This window comes from Hippopotamus amphibius, unplaced genomic scaffold, assembly GCF_030028045.1.
Source record: "Hippopotamus amphibius kiboko isolate mHipAmp2 unplaced genomic scaffold, mHipAmp2.hap2 H_2, whole genome shotgun sequence".
NCBI classification, from domain to species: domain Eukaryota; kingdom Metazoa; phylum Chordata; class Mammalia; order Artiodactyla; family Hippopotamidae; genus Hippopotamus; species Hippopotamus amphibius.
In genome coordinates this window covers 395,957-421,920 of record NW_026648281.1, presented here as the reverse complement: position 1 = coordinate 421,920, position 25,964 = coordinate 395,957, and the positions used below count along the sequence as shown (strand labels likewise).

The 25,964-nt window shown below is 42.9% G+C and overlaps 1 protein-coding gene across 1 annotated transcript in view; it reads right to left on the bottom strand.

Annotated features, from left to right (window-relative positions):
* The window catches only part of LOC130843078 (antigen WC1.1-like), a 62,771-nt gene extending 42,811 nt beyond the window's left edge, over positions 1 to 19,960 (bottom strand). Inside the window, exons 1-4 of the mRNA XM_057719734.1 lie at positions 19,882 to 19,960; positions 8,165 to 8,485; positions 1,276 to 1,584; positions 865 to 1,182 (exon numbers count right to left, since the gene is read on the bottom strand). Coding sequence (XP_057575717.1) covers positions 865 to 1,182; positions 1,276 to 1,584; positions 8,165 to 8,485; positions 19,882 to 19,954 — 1,021 coding nt within the window. The 5' untranslated portion in view covers positions 19,955 to 19,960. The remainder of the gene's footprint in view (positions 1 to 864; positions 1,183 to 1,275; positions 1,585 to 8,164; positions 8,486 to 19,881) is intronic.
* Between the last annotated feature and the right edge of the window lie 6,004 nt (positions 19,961 to 25,964).

Below are 25,964 nucleotides of genomic sequence, written 5' to 3'. Positions count from 1 at the left end.
AGTATTGTAAAGCAACTATACTCCAATAAAAATTGTTTTAAATAAAGATATGTTACAATTTTAAAAAACTAACTGAAAAATAAATATAAAACAAAGCTTTAAAAAAATTAAGAACTTGATTCATCAAAAGACCATTAAGAACATGGAAATAAAAGACCATTAAGAACATGAAAATAAAAGACCATGAGTTAAACACACAAAACAAATAACATATATATGCACCCAAATTCATTGTCACGGTAATTTGTAGCATCATATTTGTAATAGTCAAGAACTGGAAGCAACTCAAATCTCTACCATCTGTTGAATGTATCCATACATGGTCATGTGATTATTCAAAGGAATGCTCTACAGTAATAAAAATGACTGGAGCACTGCTATAAACAACACCATGAGAGAATCCCAAACATAATGTTGAGTGGAAGAAGTTAGACACACAAGAAGACATACTGCATGATTTTATACAAAGTTCAAAAATCAACAAAATATCCTATGGTCATAGAAGTTAGGTAGCAGATTTTCGCTGGAGAGGAGGGAGGGCAAAGTTATGGGGAGGCAGCAGTGACTGCTGTTGGTGCTGTTAATGTTCTCTTTGTTGATCTGGGTTGGGGTACATGACTAATGTATACACCTATTGCTTATACATTTTTTCCTATGATTAATGTAAATAATAATGTTGCTTAAAAATATATTATTCCCCTTAACACTTCCTGCCCTGACCTGAAAAATGAATGAACAATGAGAAGAACCATGTTTCACCATGAACTATCTTGCTTATGAAGCCAGTTTTCTACACTCTCTGTTCTTGGGGACAGTTCACTCCAGGAGCATCCTGGGTACTAGTAGCCCTTCCCTCGCTCTTACCTGAGCAGATCACAGAGGCTGTGTTTCCATGGGTACAGTCAGGACCACCCAGGGCAGTCACAGGGCAACTCCACAGGAAGGACTCAGCCCCTGAGCAGTGAAATCGGGCTGTTGAGATTTGGTCACTTCCTTCCACAAAGTGTGGTCCTCTAGGAGTAGAGATGGCGACTCCACAGCCGAGCTGACGACAGACAACATTGGCATTGGCCAGACTCCACTGGGAGGCACAGAGTGCTCTCCATCGTCCAGAAATATTCACCTCCACTTGCCCCTCACACTGAGAGGTGCCATTTCTCATGAGCCGGACATCTGCATACACTGGCAGAAGAAGACAGGATTTCAGCAAAATCTCATGATTTTCCCACCTGAACAGGGAAAGCAGAGAGGTTATAAACCTGACCTGCATCTCACCTGAACAGACAAGGTGAACAGCTCCACTGTGATGACAAGTGTCCCCTGGACAGGGCACTCTGGGGCAGGACCAGAGCTCAGGCTCCTCCCCTTCACACCTGAACTCTTCAGCCCAGACCTGGCCATCTGACTCTCTGAAGGGCACAAGTCCCAGGACAGACACAGCCTTGCCGCATCCCAGCTCTGCACAGATGACCTGGGCAGTGAGGAGTGTAAAGTTCCCATCAGACACTGGGGTCCAGGCTTCTCCAGAATGCACTTCTACTCGCCCAGAACAGGGTCCATCCCCCTCAGCTAGACTCACAAACCCTAAGAGAAAAACAACAGCAGCAAAACCAGTGATTGTTCAGGATCCTCACTAAGCAAATGGAAACAACACGTCACAGGCAGTGCTGTGAAAGCTTTTGTATTCCAGGAGTGGAGCATAAAGAGAGAGTTTGACAGTGTCATAATTGCATTTTCATGAGCAGATTTCTGAAGAAAAACCCAGAAGGATATCCCGGGACAGTTTGGAATGGCTGAATCCCAAGCAGATATACTTTGAGGTTAGTTAGAAATGTGAAATCCTTTTCTAAGGGCCTGGAAACTACAGGGCCCAAGACAAACCCCTGCAATAGCTGAATACCAGGAACATACATTTTAGCATTGGTTGGAGAGGTGGATTTCTCATTTAAAAGCCTGAGAACTACAGAACCCAACAAAACTGCATAATATGTGGACACTCAAACCTGAGTGCAGAGATAAGAATAGAACAAACCCCAAGGCGCATAGGCTATGATTTAGAGACCTATCATCCAAACAAAGTTAGAAAGCTTTCCTGAGACTTGTGGGGCTAATATTCTGATCAGTTTTCTCTCCCAGGAGCTAATCCTCTAGTGACTTAGGTTAGGGGAAATCATGAAGGCTGGATCCATGAGTGCATGCCAACCTGCAGACGGATGACGGCTCAAGAGAAGAAATACAGACATTATAAACCATTCATTTCATGTCATCACATTTTGTTTTTCTGATAATTTTTCATGGCAAAAAATTCCATGAATTTCTTGGGTGACCTCAGTGTGAAAGAATATGAGTTAAGAAAGCTCATCAGTCATTGAGAGAGCGAGCCCTAGCCATGTCTCTTGAACCCCCAGGATTTGTCAATAACCTGGGAGAGAGTTCAAATTTAGTGGGAGTTTACTAGACAGCTGAGTTTGCAGATCAGTTCCTATTAGAGGTTTTTCTTCTGAAACAGGAGTCACAGAAAATGCTAAGGGCTGATAACAATTGATTTAATACAATCATTGTACAAATACAGCTATTCCTACTACAGAAAAACATGCATTCTTCTCAAGCACACATGGAATTTTCTCCAGGAAAAGTGACATGCTAAGATATAAGCAAGTCTTAACAAATTCAAAAAGATTAAAATAATTCCAGGAACTTCCCTGCCGGTCCAGTGGTTAAAAATCCGCCTTCCAATGTAGGGTATGTGAAATCGATCCCTGGTCGGGGAACTAAAACCCCACATGCTGCAGAGCAACTAAGCCCACAGGCTCTGGAGCCTGCATGCCAGCTAGAGAGAAGCCTGCTGCCATAACAAAGAGCCCACGTGCCATAATGAAAGGTTGGTGTTTGCTTGTCTGAAGTGGAAGAAATGAGAAAGGGTGGCAGGGTTAGGTGGTAGATGAGAGGAGCAGAGGGTAATGTAATATGCTAAAAACCTATTCAACAAGTGTTTTCCCCAAATATTTATATATTTTATCCATATTGAGGCTTTTGCAATTTGGAACTCTCCAAAACATGGCTTGTTTGCTGACTACTTCCTTCCTCTCACTATCTTCCTCCTCCTCCCTCCCTTCCCCTGCCTCTTCTTCTTCTTCTTCTTCTTCTTCTCCTTCTTCTCCTTCTTCTCCTTCTTCTCCTTCTTCTCCTTCTTCTTCTCCTTCTTCTCCTTCTTCTCCTTCTTCTTCTTCTTCTTCTTCTTCTTCTTCTTCTTCTTCTTCTTCTTCTTCTTCTTCTTCTTCTTCTTCTTCTTCTTCTTCTTCTTTCTTCTTCTTCTTCTTCTTCTTCTTCTTCTTCTTCTTCTTCTTCTTCTTCTTCTTCTTCTTCTTCTTCCTCTCCTCCTCCTCCTCCTCCTCCTCCTCCTCCTCCTCCTCCTCCTTCTCCTTCTTCCTTTTCTTTGGCAGCTTGTCATCTTCTTTTTAAATTATAAAACAGTCATGAAAGAAATTAAAGACTATGAGAAATGAAAGTCATCTTGTCTTTCTGGACTGGAAGAATTAATATTACTAAAATGTCTTCTCTACCCAAACTGATCTACAGATTTGATGCAATCCCTATCAAAATCCCAATGGCATTCTTTATAGAAATAGAAAAAACAATCTTAAAATATGAGTGTTAATTTTTATATATTTATGAATTTTCCTGTTTCCTTATCATTGCTGATTTTTAGTTTCAAAAAAGCTGCTACAGAAAGGTCTTCAAGCTAAAGGGAAATGACAACAGATGAAAATTTGGATCTACCCAGAACTATAAAGACTGCACTAAATAATAATTCTGTGGGTAAATAGTTTTTTGAAACTTATTGTCAGAACATCCTTGGTGGTGCAGTGGTTAAGAACCCACCTGACAATGCAAGGGCCACGTGCTTGATCCCTGGTCCAGAAAGATCCCACATGCCTCGGAGCAACTAAGCCCATGTGCCACAAGGAAGAGTAGCCCCAGCTCTTAGCAACTAGAGGAAGCCCGTGTGCAGCAATGAAGACCCAATGTGGCCAATAAATAAATAAATAAATAAACTTTTTAAAAATAACATCATTTTTAAAATAATAGTATTTTTAAGGCAAAATGATAGCAACATACTATAAGATTCATAACAAATTTATAAGTAGAATGTATGACAATAGTACAAATGACAAGAACAGAGACATGAAGTATACTATAGTAAGGTCTGACATTGTATGTTGTGACATAATATCATTTCAAGGTAAAATAGGATTAAAGAGTAATAATTCAACATTATGTAAACTCCTAAAAAGGTGATATGGCTAATAAACCAATAGAGTATTTAAATAAAATACTAAAAAATACTCAGATTAAAGCAGGAAAAAAGAAAACAAAGAACAAACAGCAGTTCAGCAGACTTAAACCCAATTATATCAATAATTATATTAAATTTAAATAATTTAAATATTCCAAATAAAAGCAAGATGATTAGACCAGTTAAAATTAAGACAAAACCATATGCTGTCTACCAAACATACATGTGTTTAAATATAAACACAGAAATATGTTAAAGAGCTAAAAACTTATAAACTGTGCAAACACTAATCAGAGAAAGCTATCTATATTAATATCATACAATGTAATACTATTGGACAAAGAATACATTCAAAGAAAAAGAAACATTTTGGGACTTCCCTGGTCACGCAATGGTTAAGAATCCGCTTGCCAATGCAGGGGAGACAGGTTCAGTCCATGGTCCAGGAATATCCCACGTGCCACGGAGCAGTTAAGCCTGTGTGCCACAACTACCGAGCCTGGGCTCTAGAGCCTGCAAGCCACAACTACAGAGCCCACGTGCCACAACTACTGAAGCCCACGTGCCTGAAGTCTGTGCTCCTCAGCAAGTAAAGCCACAGCAATGAGAGGTCTGCATGTCGCAGCAAGGAGTAGCCCCCACTCGCTGCAACTAGAGGAAGCCCACATGCAGCAACGAAGACCTAACACAGCCAATAAATACATAAATTTATTAAAAAAACATTTTATGATAGTAAAATACACAAGAAACTATGTAGTATCAAAATTAGTGGGTTAAATCTAAAGTGTTTAGAAGAAAATTTAGAACCTTGATGCTTCCTTGATGCCTACATTAAAGAATAAAAAATACAAAGTGAATGAAATGATCTAAGACTTCATCTCAAGAATCTGCAAAAATAACAATCATAATGGAAAAAGAAGAGTGAAAACTGAGTACACAATACAATTAAACAGAAAGCAAATATACAGTGAAGAAAATCAACAGTCAATTGGTGATTCCCTTAAAATATTAAAAATGATAATCTTCTAGGAAAACTAATTGGAAAAAAAATAGGCAAACACACAAATTAGCAACACTAGGAATGAAAGCAGGAATATCATTATAGATCTTACCAACATTTAAAGATATGACATATAAACAAATGATATTCTAATTTGAAAAATTTTTGTAAAATGGGCTGAGTCCTTAAAAATGAATTACTTGAGAAACACAGCTCACCAAAACCTGATACAAAAAATAAAAGGAAAATATTAGTAGTCCTTAAAGATATGACATATGAATAAATGATACTCTAATTTGAAAAATTTCTGTAAATTGGGCTGAGTCCTTAAAAATGAATTGCTTGAGAAACACAGCTCACCAAAACCTGATACAAAAAATAAAAGGAAAATATAAGTAGTCCTATATTCATTAAATAAACAGAATCTGTATTATAAAAATTTCCCACTAAGAATACTGCAAACTTCAAATGCCAGCTATTCCAACAGAGCTCAGAAATGACTCCCACATCACGATAAAGGAAGAGAGGGCCGGAAGGATTGAGCAGGAAGGAAGTGTAACACAGAAGCTGTGGTGAATATACCAGGTGACGTGCATCTTGATCCCAGCCTCCCCTCCTGCAGTCCTTGCATCCTCATCCTCTCACCATTGTGCACTTCAGTACCACAGTCCTTCTGAGCTTGTGAAGCTCCTCCCAAATCTTTGTCCTGAACCCCCTGAAGTCCTCTCTCTTATTTCATACAAGCTCCTCTACATTCTTCTCAGGTCACTGTTTTCACATCTGGATTTCTCCTAAACACAGTACTTCACTTGCAACAAGCCACTACAGAGGCTGAAGTTTCTTTTCCAAACCCCATTCTGAAAATTGACAGGAAGAAACCCCAACAGTTAAATATCAATCAAAATAATGAAAAGACATGCTTTCTATTCTCATCTCTGCTATATCACCACAGCTTTGACTTACCCTCACATCACTAAAACATGTTCTAAAAATATAGAAAGGACAGACCAGTGGGAGGAAACTAGTGACAAAGAAATTAGTAGAAGAAAACTGGAATCATTCATAAAAAGCTGAGAACCTAAGTTAGAGCAATGATAGTCAGGGAGTAAAACCACAATGGATGTTGAAATGCCAGAGCACTCTCAAACTCTTTTTATTTTTAAGTGTATCTTAACTGGAATTAATATTGAGACATCAATTTTCTTAACATGATAACTTTAGAAGCTCCAATATCACACAAAGTTCTACCATCACACACTCCATTTTTATCAAAATAGGGCAGGGCCTCCTGTAGTGTTCCCACAAGCTTATCTGCCGTTGAAACCATGATTAGGACATAGTGACGACAAGGGATATTCCTTGAAACACTAGAAAACAGGTTTTCTCAGAACAAAAATTTCTAACTAAAATTCAAATGTCCCTTGAAAATAAGTATTTTACTAATAACAAAGAGGATGGAAGAAAACTTTTGAGGAGATGAATACATTCATGGTATAAGTACTGTAATGGTTTCACAAATGTATACTTACCAAGTTGTATGCATTAAATATGTACAGTTTTTGTATGTCAGTCTTACCTCAATAAAGTAGTTTTTAAAAAGGAAAAGAACTATTCTCTTAAGGGCCTCAACTAGAATCATAAAAAATCTGCTGAAGGTGAAATTGGGAAAGATCACTTTTCTAATGATCTTCCCCAGCATAACACCAAAGTGCTGATTGGCTATGGCTGCTAGGGACCTCCTGCAAGTGTTCTCAGGGCTCTCCCATCCCACCATCCCAGCAGATGGGATGGCCCTTTCCTAAGATCCAACAACCTACATTTGGGAATTCAGTGTGATATCTGAAAATAACTTCCTCCAGTCCAGATGTTCTGATGGGATTAAATTCCTAGGCATCTCATCCACCATTGTGATAACAACTGGAAACATCTCTGGCAGATACTGTGACCACTCACTCACACCCTAGTTTCAGTGCAGCCTTTACTGCATCCACCTTGGCACAGGTCAAATACACTTAGACAGCACTGAGCACTTCTTATGAGTCACTTCAGGTTCTCTTAGCCTCACTGCCCTTTGCACTTGCTTTGTCCAGCGACTTTGTTGTAAATTTCAAAACTTCACATTCTCCTGCTGCCTCAATATCCCCACAGGTGGGATGTGAGCACCCCACCCAGGTGACCGGGTGCACCAGTGTGATGAGACTAGCCCCTGCCACAAATCCCCCTTCTTGTCCTCCCCTGGCCGTGACCTAGTGACATCCAAATGCGCCAGGGAAATCCCCTCTCGCCTTTTCCTTGTGCAACTCCACCCTGACCCCCAGGATTGTCGCTTGTTCATAGGTCTTCACTCCCTCTTTGGGTCCCACTGCTTGGTTGAGCCTGTACTTTTGGCACCTCCCCCATATACCCACCTGATGGTGTGTGGTGACTCTGTCTTCCTAGGACCTGTGAGTATAATAATCCTTGTTGCCTGCACTCTCCTATGACCCCTTTTGTAGCCACACCTAACTGACCATTTCATAAAAGAACACAAAACAGCTACCATAATGAAACTGAGTCACAGAGGTCCAACCCAGCAGCTGTACCTCACCTACCTGAAACATTTGACCTCACCTCCCTGACTTTTATGACACCTACCGCAGAGACCTGAAGAGCCCAGTGACCAATAAGTCTGGAGCTCCTACTGTCTACTGCCAAGCAAGCCCTTCTGCTTTCTTGAGCACCTAGTACTCTAGGCATCACTGTGTGAGTAGAGACTTCTCACAAATATGCTCTAAAAGCTATGATCGGATTCTCATATATTCTGGGAATGAGACTGAGGCTTTTCCTGCTGGGGATCCCTTCCCCCGCCCAGACCATAGAGAACTTACCTGAGCAGACTGCTCCAGCATCCCAGTCATGGGAAAGACTATAATCACGATAGTCTATGATATCAGAATGCCTACAGTACCTAACAGCTGACTCTGTCCCTTTACATGAAGCATACCGAAGCCAAATGGGGCCAACCCCTGGTCCAAAATAAGCCCTTCGGGGAGCATCAACGGCAGCTCCACACTGCAGCTGTCTGCACACCACAGCTACATCCTCCAAGATCCAGTTGAAGTCAAACACTGTGCCCCATTCTCCTTGATGCTTCACTTCCACTCTCCCCTCACAGCGGTGGCCTCCATCCTTCAGCCTCAGCTCCAGAGCTGCAAGAGAGACACAGACACAGCCAGAGAAAGGAGGACACAAGAGACATTTTAGGAGACCTTGCAGTGGTGTAAGTATTAAAAAATAAGCTCCCTGAGGGGAAAAAAAATCACTGGTGTAGAGTATTTGTTGTTTTCTGTGATGCAAGTATTCCCACCAGGACCAACTCTAAGCTCTCAGTGTGGCATCACTAAACGTGGTAAAGGTAAGGGAGGCCCCCAGGTATTTCCCACAAGCCTGTAGAACCCACCTCCAGGGATACCAGGACAGGCCTTCAGAGGACTCTGGATGCTGCCTTCCCTGTCGATGTGCCCAAGGCTACTAGGGGCCCAGCTTCCCCATCTCAGTTGCAGCTCATGGCCCATGATGCAGGGAGGAATCCTCCCTCTCCTTCTCTGTCCCACAGGGACCACTCTCATCTACCTTAGGAACAAAGGACTATGGTAAGCAGACACTAAGGTGTCCCAATTATCCTGCTACCTGGTGTTCACATCCTTGTGTAATCCCCACAGTCAAATGTATCCAGTAACTTGCATCTAACAAATGAATTTAGCAAAAGTGATGAGATCTCACTTAAGAGATTAGATTTCAAGATGATTCTGATTTCCCCCTACTTGCTCTCTGTCTTGCTCTTAGGAAGCCAGCTGCCAGGTTGGAGCTGTATATGGAGAGATGCTCATGACAAGGAACCAAGGGAGGCCTCTAGCCAACAGCCAGCTAGGGACTGAGGCCCTCAGTTAAACAGTCCAAAAAGGCCTGAATGCTGCCAACAGCCAGGTGAGTAGGTTTGGGTTCTTGAACCTTCACATGATTGCACCCTGGGAGACATCATGATTCCAAGGACCCAGATGAGCCATGCTGATTCCTGGCCCACAGAAAGTATGAGATGCTAGGTGTTTGTTGCTTTAAGCTGCCATGTTTGGCAGTAATTTGTAGCACAGAAACATAAAACTAATGTAGGGCTTCCCTCCAGGGTCAGAAAACATCAGGGTGATCCAAGTGCTGGCAGGGCAGATCTCATTCTGAGACCTCTTCTCATGGCTTGCAGGGCACTGCTCTCTCACTGGTGTTCACATGGCCTTTCCTTAGTGCATGTGCACAGGGAGAGAAAGAGAAAATCGCCCTCTCCTCCTTTTCTTACAATGCCACCTCCTGGATTAGGGCCCCACACCTGTGACCTTATTTAACCTTAATTATCCCCTAAAGTCCCTACCTCCAACTGCAGTCACACTGGGGGCTAGGGCTTTAATATATGAATTGTGGATATTCACAGTTCAGTCCATAGACCTGGGTTCATTCTAGGAAGGAAATAAAGATAAATGGGAAGGAGGCAAAGGAGGTAGTAGAGGAAGGGAGACATCCTGTGAAGCTTATTCAGGGTTTTCCTTAGAAGTCTGACATCGAGGTTTTAGGATTGAAATGGGATCCTAAAAGCACACAGGAAGCTATTTTCACTAACACTAAAATTATCCTATTCTCAGTGCTATAAATGCAGAAAACAATAGGACAATGTTCTTGCCTTCACATAGCTTTTACCTAGTTGATAACACAAACAAACAAGTAGATGATTTCATTACTATGAAAAGTTCCAGGAGACTATCTCAGTAATGGTAGGCTTGGTTATTGAAGCTATCTCATCTGCTGAAAATAAGTAAAGTGGAGTAAATGTACTAAAAATTATCTTAAAAGCATTAAAGACCTGATAAGATAGGAACAATAAAAAGGCCAAATCTGAAGGGAAAATGGAAACTCACTGAGATACAGGAGCATGGACTGTACTTTGGCCCTGAGGGCATTAGCCCAAGGCGGGGGCGGGTGGGGGGATGGGTTATGGCCTTTGATGGTGAAGAGGCATAAATCAAATCCCAAACCAACGCCCAGAGGAGACACTCAAAAGAAGACATTCTGCACAATAAGCCTGGACACCAGTTGAAATAGACATGCTCTTGCACAAAATTAGAGTCAGAGTTTAAATGTACGGACTGTCCAGATAATATCAGTTTTTGCACTTGTATTAAGGTGGCCCACTACTGATAATACCATGAAATCATGAAAAAATAAAAATAAACTCTTTCTAGAGTAAATAATCTTGTTCAAATTACTTTGCTTCAAATTACCTCTAAAATAATTTTTATAAATATAGGTGACCAGTATATTTTCAAAAAAAAAAAAAAGAAAAGGAAGCACACAAAGAAACAAAGTTCCGTTAACAAAAACCAAGAGAAACTACTGAAGCAGACACAGAGAATTCTCATCTTAGATATACCAGTACCACATCTACCATATCTGAAGAAATAAAAATAAACTCTTAAAGAAACTTCAAGGAATTTTTTAAATGCATAGAAAAAATTTTAAAACCTAAAGTTAACTTCTATGAATGAAACATATATTTATTGAAATTAAATTTTTACATAACATTGAACTTAGGTAAAGAGAGAATTAGTGAGGTGAATAATAGTTAGGGTAAATTATCTGGAATACTGCTCATAGAAACAGAAGGATGAAAATTACAGAAGAGAAAATCAGAGGCAGAAAATGGAACCCTGAGGTTTCAAATAAGTTAAAATGAAACAAGGGAAGGAAGAGAGACAGACAGACAGACACAGAGAGACACAGAAAGAGAGAGAATTGAGCAGAGGCAATATCTGAAAAATATTGAGTGAGAATTTTCCAGAATTGATGAAAGACACCAATCCTTTGAGGGAATAAGCCCAGCAAAACTCAGGCAGGCCATATAAAAAGGAATCCATGTGTAGAAACATCACAGATGGTAACATTACTAGTGTTCAGTGACATTTAAAATTCTCTTTTTCTGAGCACATGGAAGTATTAATACTTCTCTGCCTGTTTGAAGTTAAGCTTAACTTTGTGATCTGGCTCATCCAATGTAGTGTGAGAACAAATGATGTCAATTCCACAGAGAAACATGTGAGAGCCAATGTATTTTTCTACCACAGCAAATCCTGCAGCCTTGTGTTGAAGTGGTAGCATAATAAGATGGTGGGACTTTCAACAACCTGATTAGTTGAATAATCATGATAGCAGAAATCCCACCAAAGTGAATAGAACATGTCATATAAAAATAAATTTTGATTATTTGTTACTACAACATAACCTAGATAATTCTTCCTGAAATGGGAAGAAACAGCAGAAAATTGACAGAAAGAAAAATATTAAGACAGAGACTAGGTATATAAAATTGAGAAACATTTATACTAACATCTAAGTCCCCAAGAACAAAAAGAGATGCCCGTATAGAGTAGACTGAAGCCTTAGATGTATCAAAAGAAAAAAATATTTGCCAACCTAAAATTCGACACTCAAAATCATTCTCTCAAAGAATAAAGTCCTCAAGCGTGACATCACCAAAATGCTCACGTAGGAGACAGCAGCCTCCATCCCCCTAACAAGGACCAAAAATTAGACAGCTCTCAGGAACAAAACCAGCTCTGGAAAGAGCTGGAGTTCTCTAAGAAGTCTGACCACACTAGGACACTGTGGCATTATTCCATCCTCCAAGCCAGCATTACTCAATGCCAGGGGTGCCAAGAGAGCTCATCTCATCAGGAAAGTAAGAGCAGGCTGAATAATCAGTGTCCCTAGCCTTTGGGGGCACCACATGAAAGTCCTGCTTCGCCTCACCCAGACCTGAGCCAGCCTTATAGAGATGACTAGCAATAAGGCAAAAAAAGCAAAGGACCAATAGCAGCCACATAGCAGGAGCAATCACAGTTCACAGTGACCTGCTCTGCAGACGGATGCAGCAGAGTGTACCCCTGAAGAAACTAAGAGCCAGCACAGATGATGCAGGCAGCAGCGGTTATCACCAGCTTTAGCCCCAGTGTATACACGCTCATTCACACCAGCCACCTGAGTCCTCCTCTGCTCCTTCCTCTTCCACTTCCTCCAGAGCCCAGTAACAGCACCTCATGCAGCTCAGACCTCTGTGGCTCCGTGAGTGCAAGATGCTAGCCTAAACCCACAGGGTGAGTGCCCAACCACACGCACATGCTCAGGGAATAGGCCCTCCAACTGTGCACTTGAATGCCGCCAGCCTGACGCCCAGCATCAGCTTCCACGACAGTGTGCATGGCCAGGGGAAGAGTGTGCAGCCGTGAAAGAGCACATTAAGAGCTAGGGTCGCTGCAGGTGCCAATGAGCCCTCGTTGGCCCAGGTCCTTGCTGCCTTCCTAGGCCTTCTCATTACGTGAGTGTCAGCAATCAGCATCTCCCCTACATAGGCATCTGCAGCAGGCCCCCAAAGCTAAGAGTGTGCACCAGCAGCTCTGGCCACCACCACTGCCAGGATGGTCCCTAGCCACTGGCACTAGAGGCCCTGCTGAGGACACCAACTGCCATTCCACTGACTGCAGAACCTGCAATGCTTGCCAGAAACCACGCAGGACGTCAGGCTGCTGACATCCAAGTGTCAATGCTGTGGACGTCAGCAGCCTGAGCCAAACAGCCCTCATGCCCTCCCATACCTGGTGCCACCACATGCCTCCGCACTAGGCACCCCTCAGTACAATCCAGTGTGCCCCTACCCAGAGGTGAAAGGCTTTCCCTACTGAAATCAGTACATAGAGTCTGGAAGAGGTGACGGCTCCTTTAAATGTGCAGACATCTGCAAGAGAAGAAGATATCAACAGGAATCAGGGAGGGGCTTCCCTGGTTACACAGTGGTTAAGAATCCACCTGCCAATGCAGGGCACACAGGTTTGAGCCCTGATCCAGGAAGATCCCACATGCTGCGGAGCACCTAAGTGCATGCGTCACAACTACTGAGCCTGCGCTCTAGAGCCCGAGAGCCACAACTATTGAGCTCATGTGCCACAAATACTGAAGCCTGTGCACCTAAAGCCCATGCTTTGAAACAAGAGAAGCCCACACACCACAAGGAAGAGTAGCCCCTGCTCCCCGCAACCAGAGAAAGCCCATGCGTGCAGCAACAAAGAACCAACACAGCCAATAAATAGACAGATGATAGATAGATGATAGATAATAGATAGATAGATAGATAGATAGATAGATAGATAGATAGATAGATGATAGATAGATAGATAGATAGATGATAGATAGATAGATAATAGATAAATAAATTTATTTTTTTTGATAAATTTATTTTTAAAAAAAGAAGAGGAATCAGGGAAATAAATTTCCAGCAAAGGAATACAGTAAACCTCCTGTAACTGGCCCCAAAGAAATGAAGATCCAGGGATTGCCTGACAAAGAATTCAAACAAATTCTTCCAAAGATGCTCAGAGAGCTACAAGGGAACACATATAAATCTTTAATGGTATCCAGAAACAATACAAATAAAATGAGAACAATAAAGATATAGGAAATATTTTTTAAAAAAGAACTAACCAGAAATTTTGGAGCTGAATAGTAGGAGTGAACTGAAGAATTCAACGCAGAGCTTCAGGGACTTCCCTGGTGGTGCAGTGGTTAAGAATCCGTCTGCCAATGCACAGGATTGGGTTCAATCCCGTGTCCAGGAAGATCCCACCTGCCACGGAGCAACTAAGCCCGTGAGTCACAACTACAGAGCCTGCGTGCCACAATTACGGAAGCCCGAGACCCTGGAACCCGTGCTCCAAAACAAGAGAAGCCACAGCACTGTAAAGCCCACAGACTGCAATGTACAGTAGGCCCTACACACCGCAACTAAAGAAAGCCCACACACAACAACCAAGACCCAACACAGCCAAAAAAAAAAAATTTCTCAAAACAGTGACAGATGGATTAACTCACTTAATTATGGTAATCATTTAATAATATATATTTTTTAATATTTTAATTTTATTGGAGTATAGTTGATTTACAATGCTGTGTTAGTTTCAGGTGTACAGCAAAGTGATTCAGTTATACATTTATATATACTCATTCCTTTTTAGATTCTTTTCCGTAGAGGTTATCACAGAATATTGAGTAGAGTTGCCTGTGCTATACAGTAGGCCCGTATCGGTTATCTATGTTGTATATAGCAGTGTGTGTTCATCCCAAGTGCCTGATTTATCCTTCCCCCACCTTGACATTTCCCCTTTGGTAACCATAAGTTTGTTTTTGATAGCTGTCTGTTTCTGTTTTGCAAATAAGTTCATTTCTATCTTTTTTAAAAATTAGATTCCACATATGAATGATATCACATGATATTTGTCTTTCTCTGTCTGATTCACTTCACTTAGTATGTTCATCTCTAGGCCCATCCATGTTGCTGCAAATGGTATTGTTTTATTCTTTTTTATGGCTAATTCCATTGTATATATGTACCACATCTTCTTTATCCATTCCTCTGTCAGTGGACATTAAGGTTGCTTTCAGGTCTTGGCTATTGTAAATGGAGCTGCAATGAACACTGGGGTGCACGTCTCCTTTCAGATTATGCTCTCTGGATATATGCTCAGGAGTGGGGTTGCTGGATCATTTGGTAGTTCTAGTTCTAGTTTTTAAAGGAACCTTCATACTGCTCTCCATAGTGGTTATACCAATTTACAGTCCCACCTACAGTGTAGGAGGGTTCCTTTTTCTCCACACCCTCTTCAGCATTTATTGTTTGTACACTTTTTGATGATAGCCATTCTGACTGTGTGAGGTGATACCTCATTGCAGTTTTGATTTGCATTCCTCTGATGATTAGATCTTTTCATGTGCTTTTTGGCCAACTGTATGTACTTATATAAATGTATTTCAAATCATCACCTTGTACAGCTTACATTTATACCATATTATATGGCAATTATATCCCAATAAACCTGAGGAAAAAATAGAAAAATATTATATACATAGAGCAAGAGACTAAAACTTTTGCAAAGGCAAGGAAAAATTGACAGAGGAGTAATAGTAATGGGAGCTTGGAATGTATTTCTCAGCCTTTAATACTTGAAATAAACAACTTAAATTATTTTAAATAAAAGTGACATACTAAACATGTATGCGTACAAGTGTTTATATATTAGGCTTTACTGTCAATACTGTAAATTAAACAATAAATAACTTCATTTCTAGAATGCATGGCCTCAGCTGAAATTTTACTTCTTTAGGGACACCCCTTCTGCTTCTCCAAGCTAGATTAAGTAATCCTGCTAGTGTCCCGACTGGTGGCCCTTATCAGAGTTTATTGTGAATTCTTGTTTCGGTGCCCAACTTCACTAGACTATACGCTTTATGAGCCAAGGAACTTCATTCACCGCCCCTAGGACCTCAGCATCTCGTGAACTGCAAAGGGTATGGATTTAACACCCCACAAACCCATCTTTAACTCAATAAATATTTGTGGAATGAAAGTCTAAAGAACGTCCAAAAAGAAGGTATGGAAATGATGTAATTTAGCATGTTTTTCTGTGGAGTTCAAATCAGTGAGAAAAGAAAAAGACATAAATCAGGAATGACTTTGAAGAAAATAAAAGAAAATTAGATAGAACTTCACATCATATATAAAACAACTTACACAGTTATTTAGTATTGACATATATTTAAATATATTCATAAAATTATTAAAGATAAAATAATTTATTTAAACTTGAAGTGAAGAAGAACATTCATAACAAGGTTCTGCGAGCAGAAACAAAACAAGGGAAATTTTAATAGATGATTAATATTATTAGAAACTTCCATGAAACTAAAAACAAAGATAAAATTCAAAGAGTAAACTGAAGGAAATAATTTCAGCCTATAAATGGAAACATTCAATAAGGACAAGGACTTGCACCCAAACTCCTTGGGTTCGAGTCTTGCCTCTACTTCTTACACTTGTCTCACCTTGGGCAAGTGACTTAACTTTGCCTCAGTGATCCGTTTTAGGGGATAAAAAATATATTCTGCCTCATAGGATTGTTGTGCACTCAATGAGATCATATAAGTGACTGCAGTATAGGTGTCTGGTGGTGTTGGTGCAGTAGATAACAGTAGTAGGAGTGATCTCGGAGAGACGGCAGTGAGCGGTCCTGAAGGGAGATCTTAGTTCCCTGCTCAGGAATCAAACCTGGATAGCCTGGATGAAAACCAGGAATCCTAACCACTAATCCACCAAGGGCTGTGGCCCTGGCTCTTTCCCCTGTTTGAAAGCAAGAATGTTTCAAGGAGGCAAAAACTGTAAAAACAGCTATAAAGTTGATTAGTAGAGACACAGCACAATGTATGGGAGAGCACACAGAGAAAGAGTTCATTTATTTGAGACAGAAACAAGGCAGATAGACACTGCCAGAGAGAAAGGGTGTAGACGTCCTTCCTGATGAGGAGGAGTGCAGTAAGTCAGAAACTAGGCTGAGGTATACTCCCGGAGAGGAGTGTGGGCGTCCTGAACAGGGAGCACAGTGAGGAGGTGATTTAAATCACTTCCATAGGACAGTCCTTCCGGCCCTTTGTTTACCTCTGGGCAGTTCTCTTGTTTCTGTTTTCACACCTGACTAGTCCCAGGACCCTCCCCAAGATGCATGTGCAATTTTTTGCTAAGATGGATCCCACTGCTGAGGCCTACGGGCGCATGTCCACACTTATTAGGGCGTGGTGCCCCTCCCTTTTTGACCCCCAAGGAGCCTTCCTACACATGTGCAGACAGGGAAGTTTTCCTTGACCTCAACAGTAGGCACCTTATCTCTTTACTTCAGCAGAGCTCAGCTTCTGCCGCGAGCTTTCTCCTTGGAGTGCCCGGGTGAGAACAAAGCTTCAGTTTTACTCCACTTGACAAACACCAGCTGTCCAGCCGAGGGGCCCATCTACCTCCTACCTCAGTAGTAGCAGTAGTAGCAGTAGTAGTAGTAGTAGCAGTAGTAGTAGTAGTAGCAGTAGTAGCAGCAGCAGCAGTAGTAGTAGTAGCAGTAGTAGCAGTAGCAGCAGCAGTAGCAGCAGTAGTAGCAGCAGTAGCAGTAGTAGTAGCAGCAGTAGCAGCAGTAGCAGCAATAGCAGCAGTAGCAGCAGCAGTAGTAGCAGTAGTAGCAGTAGCAGCAGCAGTAGTAGCAGTAGTAGTAGTAGTAGTAGCAGCAGCAGTAGTAGCAGCAGCAGGAGCAGCAGCAGGAGCAGCAGCAGCAGCAGCAGCAGCAGCAGCAGTAGCAGCAGCAGTAGCAGCAGTAACAGCAGTAGTAGCAGTAGTAGTAGCAGTAGTAGTAGTACTAGTAGCAGTATAGTATAAAGCGCTTCAATATAAATCATGACAAACATCACAAGTTAAAACGGGCAAATGTCACGAGCAAGTAATTCACAAATGAAGGATTACATCAGCTATTATACACCAGTTCTTGCCTACAAAACTGGGTAAGATTTTAAAACTTCATACAACAAAGTTGGTGAGGCTATGTGGAAACGAACGTCCTCAGACAACATTTGTGGAACTAAAATCCAGTGCAAACATTTCTAGCGGGCATTCATCTCTATGTGTCAAAAGCCTCAAGGTACTCATAACCTATAAAGCAGCAACTTCCCTTTTAGAATGTGATTAAGAGAAACAATCATGGATGGTCCTTACATTTACATACAGGGAAGTTCAGAGCAACTTTTTTCATAATAGCAAAAGCGTAGAAAACAACTCAGTGCCCAATACAGATGGTCAGGTGAGTGTATTGCATCTCACTCATACACTGAACTAACTGGAGGCAAGTACAAATTTCAGTACTATCCCTGTGATAACCTATGGTTTTTAATTCTACAATAAAATGTTTTAGTGTATAAAAGAATAGTCAATGATATAGAAAAATGTCCAAAATATATTATTGATTGTAAAAACATGTTACAAAATAATACATACCAACATCTAATCTTGAGGGTCTACAGCATTATTGTCTATAATGGCATACATTGTATCTGAGGGATAATTTTGTACCATTGCCCATCATGGATTTCAAGCTGGGGACTCCTGTAATGTGTGCCCAGCTCAGAAATCACCAGATGCTCAGAAAAGCCAAACTATTATTTCACAAGGAGCAAGTCCAGTGCAGCATGATGTAGAAGAGTACAATTTTAGTAAGATAACTCTGAATGGTGTTGTTTCAAAGAAAATGAAAAGAGTGTTTGCTTTGGTAACATGTTCTTGCTTCTTAAAAAACTACTGAGGAAATTTCCTACAGTTTTCCTAAGAAGAGGAGGGGTCCCCATATCAGAATACCTGTTGTCTCCCCCTCATGGGACCAAAAGCCACCTCTGCACGTCAGGGCCACCAGGAGAAGACTCTTCACTAGCAACTGCCCAGCACTCGAGGAGAGGAGACGAAGAGGGAGGGGGCTTCCCAAGGAGAGCTGAGGACTAGAGGCTGAGGTCCAGGGGGATGACAGTGAGCACTGAGAGGAGAAAGGGCTGTCCTGAGTCTCTGCTGGACCGACACCCAAATCTGAAAGAGCTGCCTCCTCCAACCTGAAGGCGAGATTTTCTGCTGCCCCATCTCTGATGCCTGCTGTCCTCTCACTTAGTGGAAAGCAGCCCCCAGGGAGGGACAGAAGAGGGCAGGAGAGAGAAAAGGCACCCTACAGCATTCACAGCAGATCCTAGGGATGGGAAAAGGCCATTCCAGGACACCAGCACATCAGGAGACAATTCACGGGGACTGGGGCAGAGACTCGGTAACTTTACACAAATAGGGCTGTGCATCGGTTACTCCCTATAAACAAGAGGTCCCCTCTCTTGGCTGCAGGTCCCTCTGCTCCACATGGACATCTGGTGGGAACAGGTGAGGCCAGGAGGCAGAGCCTCCCACAGAGCCCAGTGCTGGGCAAACACTGCAACAAGCAGAGGGGAGGCTGTGAGATTGGAGAGGAGCCAGAGAGAAGCAGGCAGGTGCACAATTATCTACAATCTGGTTACAGGCAGCTGACATGACACCCAACTGTGTGGGCACCCTGTGTGTTTCACAGCCCAACGGACTCAATCCCTCCTCAGCAGCCCTGTTCCTCTCACACAGACAGGCTTCAAACGCTCCTCACACACCCTACACACCCTACACACACACCCTGTCTCAAACACAGACACACACACACACACACACACACACACACACACAAGCACAGAGCTGAAAGCAGCATAAATGTATAAAACACGGGAATCCCAGGGGCGGTGTCTACACAGCAGGGAACAGTCCAGAGTCCCAGCTGAGGTTAGTCCCTAGACCTTCCATACAGTGGAACCACTGGGACTCATAGAAGCTCCCTGAAAACAAGGGAGGCAGTGGAGGGGACGGAAGCTGACCCCCTCAGTCCAGACCAAACATCACTTCTCTGTAAAATCTGCCACTATGACCAGTGGACCCACCACAGGACAGGGACCAATATTCACAATCAGTGTGGTTCCTTTCTGGTCAAAAGCATAGCGTCTATACTGAGGCTTCAGCTCTAGAACTCCAGGGACCTTTCCCTTTACCAAGGTGTCCACTTCCTTGCTCTTGACCTCAGAAAAGAGGGTCAGCTCTTACCTTGACCCCTCAACACAGTGCTGAGGAGGAGGAAACAGAGTCCCTGAAGGGAGAGGTGTCTGTTCTGAGCCATCCTGACTCCAAGTCATCAAGATCACAGTCCCAGCTGCAAAATCACCCTGTGAGGAGGCATCAGGGCATCAACACAGGTCTATATAGACCCATCCCCTGACATCCTCCCCACAGAGAGCCAATAGCGACAGTTTTTACCATTTCAGATGCTATCGGAGGCTTCATCTGCCACTTTCTGAAGCGCAAACACCAATTAGCTTCTGAATCTTCAACATCTCCTTATATGAGCAACACAGGCCTTTGACCCCCTACTTCCGTGGGTCCCTGAGAACCCGGTCCCCATGACCGGGGCTGGCGTAGAAAAGTTGAATCCAAAAGCATGAGTGGCTTTCTGTCCCCCGATCGTCCTGGCTGATGGCCACAGACTGTGACATCTCCCAGGTTCAGAGAGCTGGGATAGGTTGGCCTGTGGAGAGTATCTTTGGTGAAATCAAGCATTGATCTTCCCTATGACTGAGCTCAGAGCCAAAGCAGAGAATTACAAGAAGGCTTGAAATACAGGAATAATTATCAGGTCAGAAGAAAATGAGGACCAGCAGCACAGGATTCATAGGTGAACATGGAGCGGGTGAGGTGGGAACCGTCAAGTTGGGGAGGTGAGATGGCTGGTCTTTCCCTCCTTCTCAGAATGATCTGGAGCCTGGGTCCTGGGGCACAGAGGGGCTCATAGTAACACGGGGCTTTGACAGAACCTAACGTCTCCCCATCAGGATCCTTCTTAGCCCCTAAGACCACTCTGTCCAGCAGGCACCTGTCAGCTGGGGCTAAATCCTCCTTCTCTGGGATGAGAGGGGGACGTAGTCTTCAGGGTATTTACAAAAGGACCCCTTCCTGTCTGTGCAGCTGCCCAGGGCCAGCAGTCCCACCCTGAGTGCCGGTGGGCCTAGGGGCTCAGAGTCACCTGGCTGATGTGCTTGTACCATTTTCCTTCCTGCAAAACACAGGCTTCGTGCAGTGATTAGAATGTGTGCAGGCAGAACCCCTCTTAGACTCAAGTCCAGAGAGGCCCCACTCTGGACACTGCGCTTAAGAGGACACTGCCCAGGTTACCCCTCAACCAGCTCCCCAAGATGGAGAGGAGGCCATGAGCAGAGAGGACATGCACAGCCAGGTGGAGTCCATGCCATCCCTCTGCTATACCAATCTGGGTTCTCAGAATCAGGAATTCTCTGCCCAAATGGAGCCCAGCCTGCTTCAAGACCAGCATTGGCCTCTTCCCAACATGTCCTTCCCCCCCAAGTGGACAACGAGTGGGCAACCTTGGTCCTGAGAGTGACCAAGGCCTGCTGTTTGCTGTGGAGGTGGGGATGCGGTTTAGACCAGGGCTTCTCAAAGTGTGGTCCACCTGCAGGCAGCAGCTGCATGACCCAGCAGCTTGTAAGAAATGAGAGTTCTCAGGCCACACCCAGGCCTAGCAAATAGACTCTGTGTGTGTGTCGCAGACATTCCAGGTTCTTCTTCTGCACATCAGGGCTTGAAGGTGCTGGTTTATAGGGAACGAAGATGCGCAGACTGGGTGCAGCACCTGCTCCCTGGCTGTGTGGGAGGTGAGGGAATGGGAAGAGGAGGAGGGCAGGCCTCGGGCTGGCTCCCGCCACAAGCCCACACTCTAACCTCGACTTCCAGCCACAGGTTTCTCTGAGGGAACAGGGGATTGGAGCAGCTTTTGGGCAGTGGTCACCTGCCTTGGCCCGGTGAGCATGAGGAAAAATCTGTGGCTTCAGCTCTCAGCACAAAAGGTGCCCAAATCCTCCTTCACAAAATCCTCCTCTCTTGACAGTATGATTCCTTCAATATCCATCATCTGCTGAAAGGGGCCAAGTGCCATGCAACCAAGTCTAACATGTTTCCTTTGCAAATGCCATATTCAGCAGCCAGGCTGCAGATTTTCATCTCTGCTATAGTTTGATGTCTTGGTGGAAACTGAACTCTAACATTTTACTCCAGAAGCAAAACAAAGCTATCAGGTGAACAGTGGATGTACCCATGAGGGGATTGTTAAGCCAGAGAACGCCCTTACTGGCCAATATGACAAGCTAGTCTCCTGAAAAACATTTGATATTGTCTCTTTGGAATGGGAAGTACATGCATCTTTGTTGGAAAGAAGGCTTTGTCAGCTTGCAGAGTTTGCAAATATTAAAACTTCCAACTAAATATTCACCTTCCCCAACACATGAAGTAAGCTTTCAATCATTTCATACCATCCCTCCTCCACCCTTGTGTGTTACAGGTAGAAGATGCCTTGGTCACACTCAGGAAATACTCAGTCTATCTGACAGTTGCATTTCCAGTTTAAATTAATAAAAATGTTATTTGATTTAAAATTTAAATTGTTGTATGAAAAGTGGCAGTTGGTAGATATCTCATATCCTTTTGAAAATAAGAACTTATTAGGAGTTAGCTAACTTTATGGTAAGAATTTATCAATCATTATCAGAGAGGAAATGGAGAAAAGAATGAGGATACAGAGAAAGGTGGAAAGGAAAATGTCATGTCCTCAGTTTTTCATAATTAATGTTACCATAAAAATATGTTCACATAAGTTTTGTGTGCATTTCTGATTGTTTACTTTTAGTAAATACCCAGCAAGGGAAGTATTGTTGCTGTTATTATTACTATTATTATATTTGCAGAAAAGAAATTTATTATTAAAGTGTCAAAAATTATACATTATTTACCACATTGTTATGTAGTATCTAGAAATCTCTCTCTTCTCCTCTGAATCACTCAACCTGCTGAAAGAGGAGAAGGAAAAAAATAAAGCTTCCCCTTTCATCCCACCCCAGGTCTAGGTCACTCACTCTTCTGGGAGGGTGGGGGGAGGACGGGGGGAGTGTTCCAGGCGAAGGAGACTCTTGTGATGATGTCTCCCCGCAGCCTCCACCCCTGCCCTTTCCCAGGGCTCACTGCCTGCCCGAGGCTCAAGTACACACAACCTTTACTTAGTCCTTTGATGGAGTCTAGACTTTTGGATTCCAAATACTTAAATGATTAATTTTTAATAACTTTTATTGAGATATAATTGACATGCAATTGACTGCATATATTTAAAGTGTACAATTTGATATTTTTTTCTTATTAGTAATGAATATATGACAATCCTAATCTCCCAGTTCATCCTACCCCCTCACCCTGCTTTCCCCACTTGGTGTCCATATGTTTGTTCTCTACATCTGTGTCTCTGTTTCTGCTTTGCAAACCGATTGATCTGTACCATTTTTCTAGATTCCGCATATATGTGTTAATATACGATATTTGTTAAACAATTAATTTTTACAAGGAAAGTACAGGGTCAAACTGTAATCCACTCACTGTATCAGTGGACTTGTCCAGTGCCTGAGGCATCAGCTTCTACCTGGATGCTGCTTGTCTAATGGTATCAGGCTCCACTTAGGAGGGTGCAGTTTACACAATCGCCACAAGGTGGCAGAGCTGGGAATTCCTGGAAGCCAGAGGCAAGTAAAAATTACTTGCTTTTTTTTTTAAAGATCACAATACATATCTATTTGATATTTAAATATCCTAGAATGGGCTATTGGTGAATACATCAGACTTTCATTGTTTCAACTATCAAAGAAATTAATGAAAATAGATATATAGATAGACACTACAGAAATGTTTAGATTAGATAGATGGGATGAGAGACAATGGTGATGGTGATGGTGATAGAAAAATAGACAGATAATAAATAGATAGATTGACACATAGGTACAGAGACACAAGAGCTATATGTAAGGGTACTTTTAAACAGGCTAAATCCATTTCCTTTTATTGCATTTCATTTTCTGTGAAATATCCCTTTCAGGCAGTCACTAAATGATGCTTCAGGATTGAAAGAGATGGCTGTTACAGGAAAAAAAGAGGAAGAAGGAGTCGTCATTCAACTATAGCCCTCCAAAATAGGATTTTGGGGTCCCCAGAAAAAAATAAATAGTTCTGAAAGAGTAAAGTTTTCTAAACTTCTAATTATTCCTCTTTAAATATTGAGAGTTGGGTTTGGTAGGATTCAGAATATAATTGTATTATAAACCATAACTAAAGAAGGTGCAAAATATAATTAAAGGGAACTGCCCCAGACAGAAAGGGGAAATAGAAAGTCTTCTGCTAGAGGGTGGCTGCAGGCGAGGGGGCAAAGAAGAGGCATATGAAACAGAAAAGAGAAGGGGTACAGGCTGCCTGAAAACATCAGTGACCCCACCTCCTTCATTCTGCATTTAACAGGAAAGGTGGCATCAAGAATGGAAGCTCAGATGGGTTGAGGGGAAAGATCAAAGCACAAGGGACTTACGCTCACTTTAGCCATTGCAGCCTTGTTCTGGTTTCCACTCATCACAGAAGCTCCCAGATGCTCCCCAGATAGTAGCCCTGGGATGAGTATAGAGACTGAGAAGGGCCACAGGGGATGCAAGATAGAGCCCCCACCTGAAAATTCAAGGTCACTAACACTGACCCCCACTCTTCACACCCCCTCAGGCTCAGGGTTACCATGATGCACCCTGCGCTCCCACAAGCCCACCCTGTGGCCCCCTCACCCTAGCTCTCAACATTTCAGCACACAGACCTGGAAGGAAGCTTTCTGGGACACACATGCCCCAGAGTCCCCACCAGAGCTCAGAGACAGCATCACGCCCTCCCCATCCCACACCTGAAGGTCTCAGTGGGACCAACCCTGAGGGCAGCAGCGGGTCAGTCCACAGCCCTGTCACATCCCCACCAGAAGGACCCCCTCATCCAGGTCAGCAGACACAGCTTCTCTGTTCCTGCCAGGGCCATCCTTTCCCCTTGAGACTCGAGCACAGGAAAACGGAGAAAAAGACGATCCAGCACATGCATTTCTCCCCCAAAATAGTCTAATATTTACCCACTAATTTTCCAAGAATCACTTTCTTCTTATCTGATTCTTTCACTCCCAAGCCCCATGGCTGTGCCTGAGCCCCATCTCCTTCTATATCTGTACTCTTAACACATTAATGATAATGACTGATTATAAATATCAGAACCTGAATTTAAACTCTTGGAGCCAAGATCTACTCAGTCACTTAGGGTTGATGCTATACTCCATCTAGGATCCAGATTTAATATTCCTTACCCAGTATTGGACTCCACACCATCACCAGAAACCATCAGCCAGACACCAAGAACACAGGATGTGCTTCCTGGCATCCAGATCTCCCTTCCCACAGGATGACATAGGGATGCATTTAGAGAACCAGGTGCACATGGTTGCACCTCAGAATTCAGATCTCACAGAGAAGACACTGTTAGGGGTTCCAGACCCTGTTCTAGGGAGGAATGGGCTGGAAAGGAGAGGCCAACTCAGGGCTGATATGCTGTCCCCAAGCAGCCCCCTATACCCCAGAGTTTGGGGTGTATGGTTAGCACGGACAAACTCACCTCTGATGAAGGTAAGTCTTCCTTGATACACAAGGGCATATCAGTGTATGATCTCGTCAAAGATTTGAAAAGGAGGAAAGTTTTAGAGAGGACACCAACCGACCTAGGTCCCACAGTGAATCTGAGAGAGCGCAGAGCAGTGGTCAAGAGAACAGACTCAGGAGCCAGACTGCCTTGTCTTGACTCACAGCTCAGCCACATACCACATGTGCGACCTTGAACAGGGTTCTTAAACTCTCTGTGCAGTGGCTTCATCTGTAGAAGGAGGGTTTTGATTGGGCCTAGATGACAGAGTTTGGGTGAGGATTAAGTGAGTTGGCATTAGTAAGTGGTAAGTGCTGGCTAGTAGCAATACTTAGCAGTAGTAGAGAAGTCGTATTAGGGCATCTCTCTCCATCCCATCCCAGGAATCACAGGACTCTAGAACAGGAAATTAAATTCTGTTACATCAAGCCTTGATTGGGCCCTGTCAGATTCTACTGGAAAACCACAGTTGTGTGTTGATAATTGGTACCAATCAGAGTTGTGAGGCTTCTACAGTTGACCCCTCCCTCTTTTGTGCCCTCATGCTACTGAGCATGAACCTCTACCTTACCATCTGTAACCCTTTCATGAAC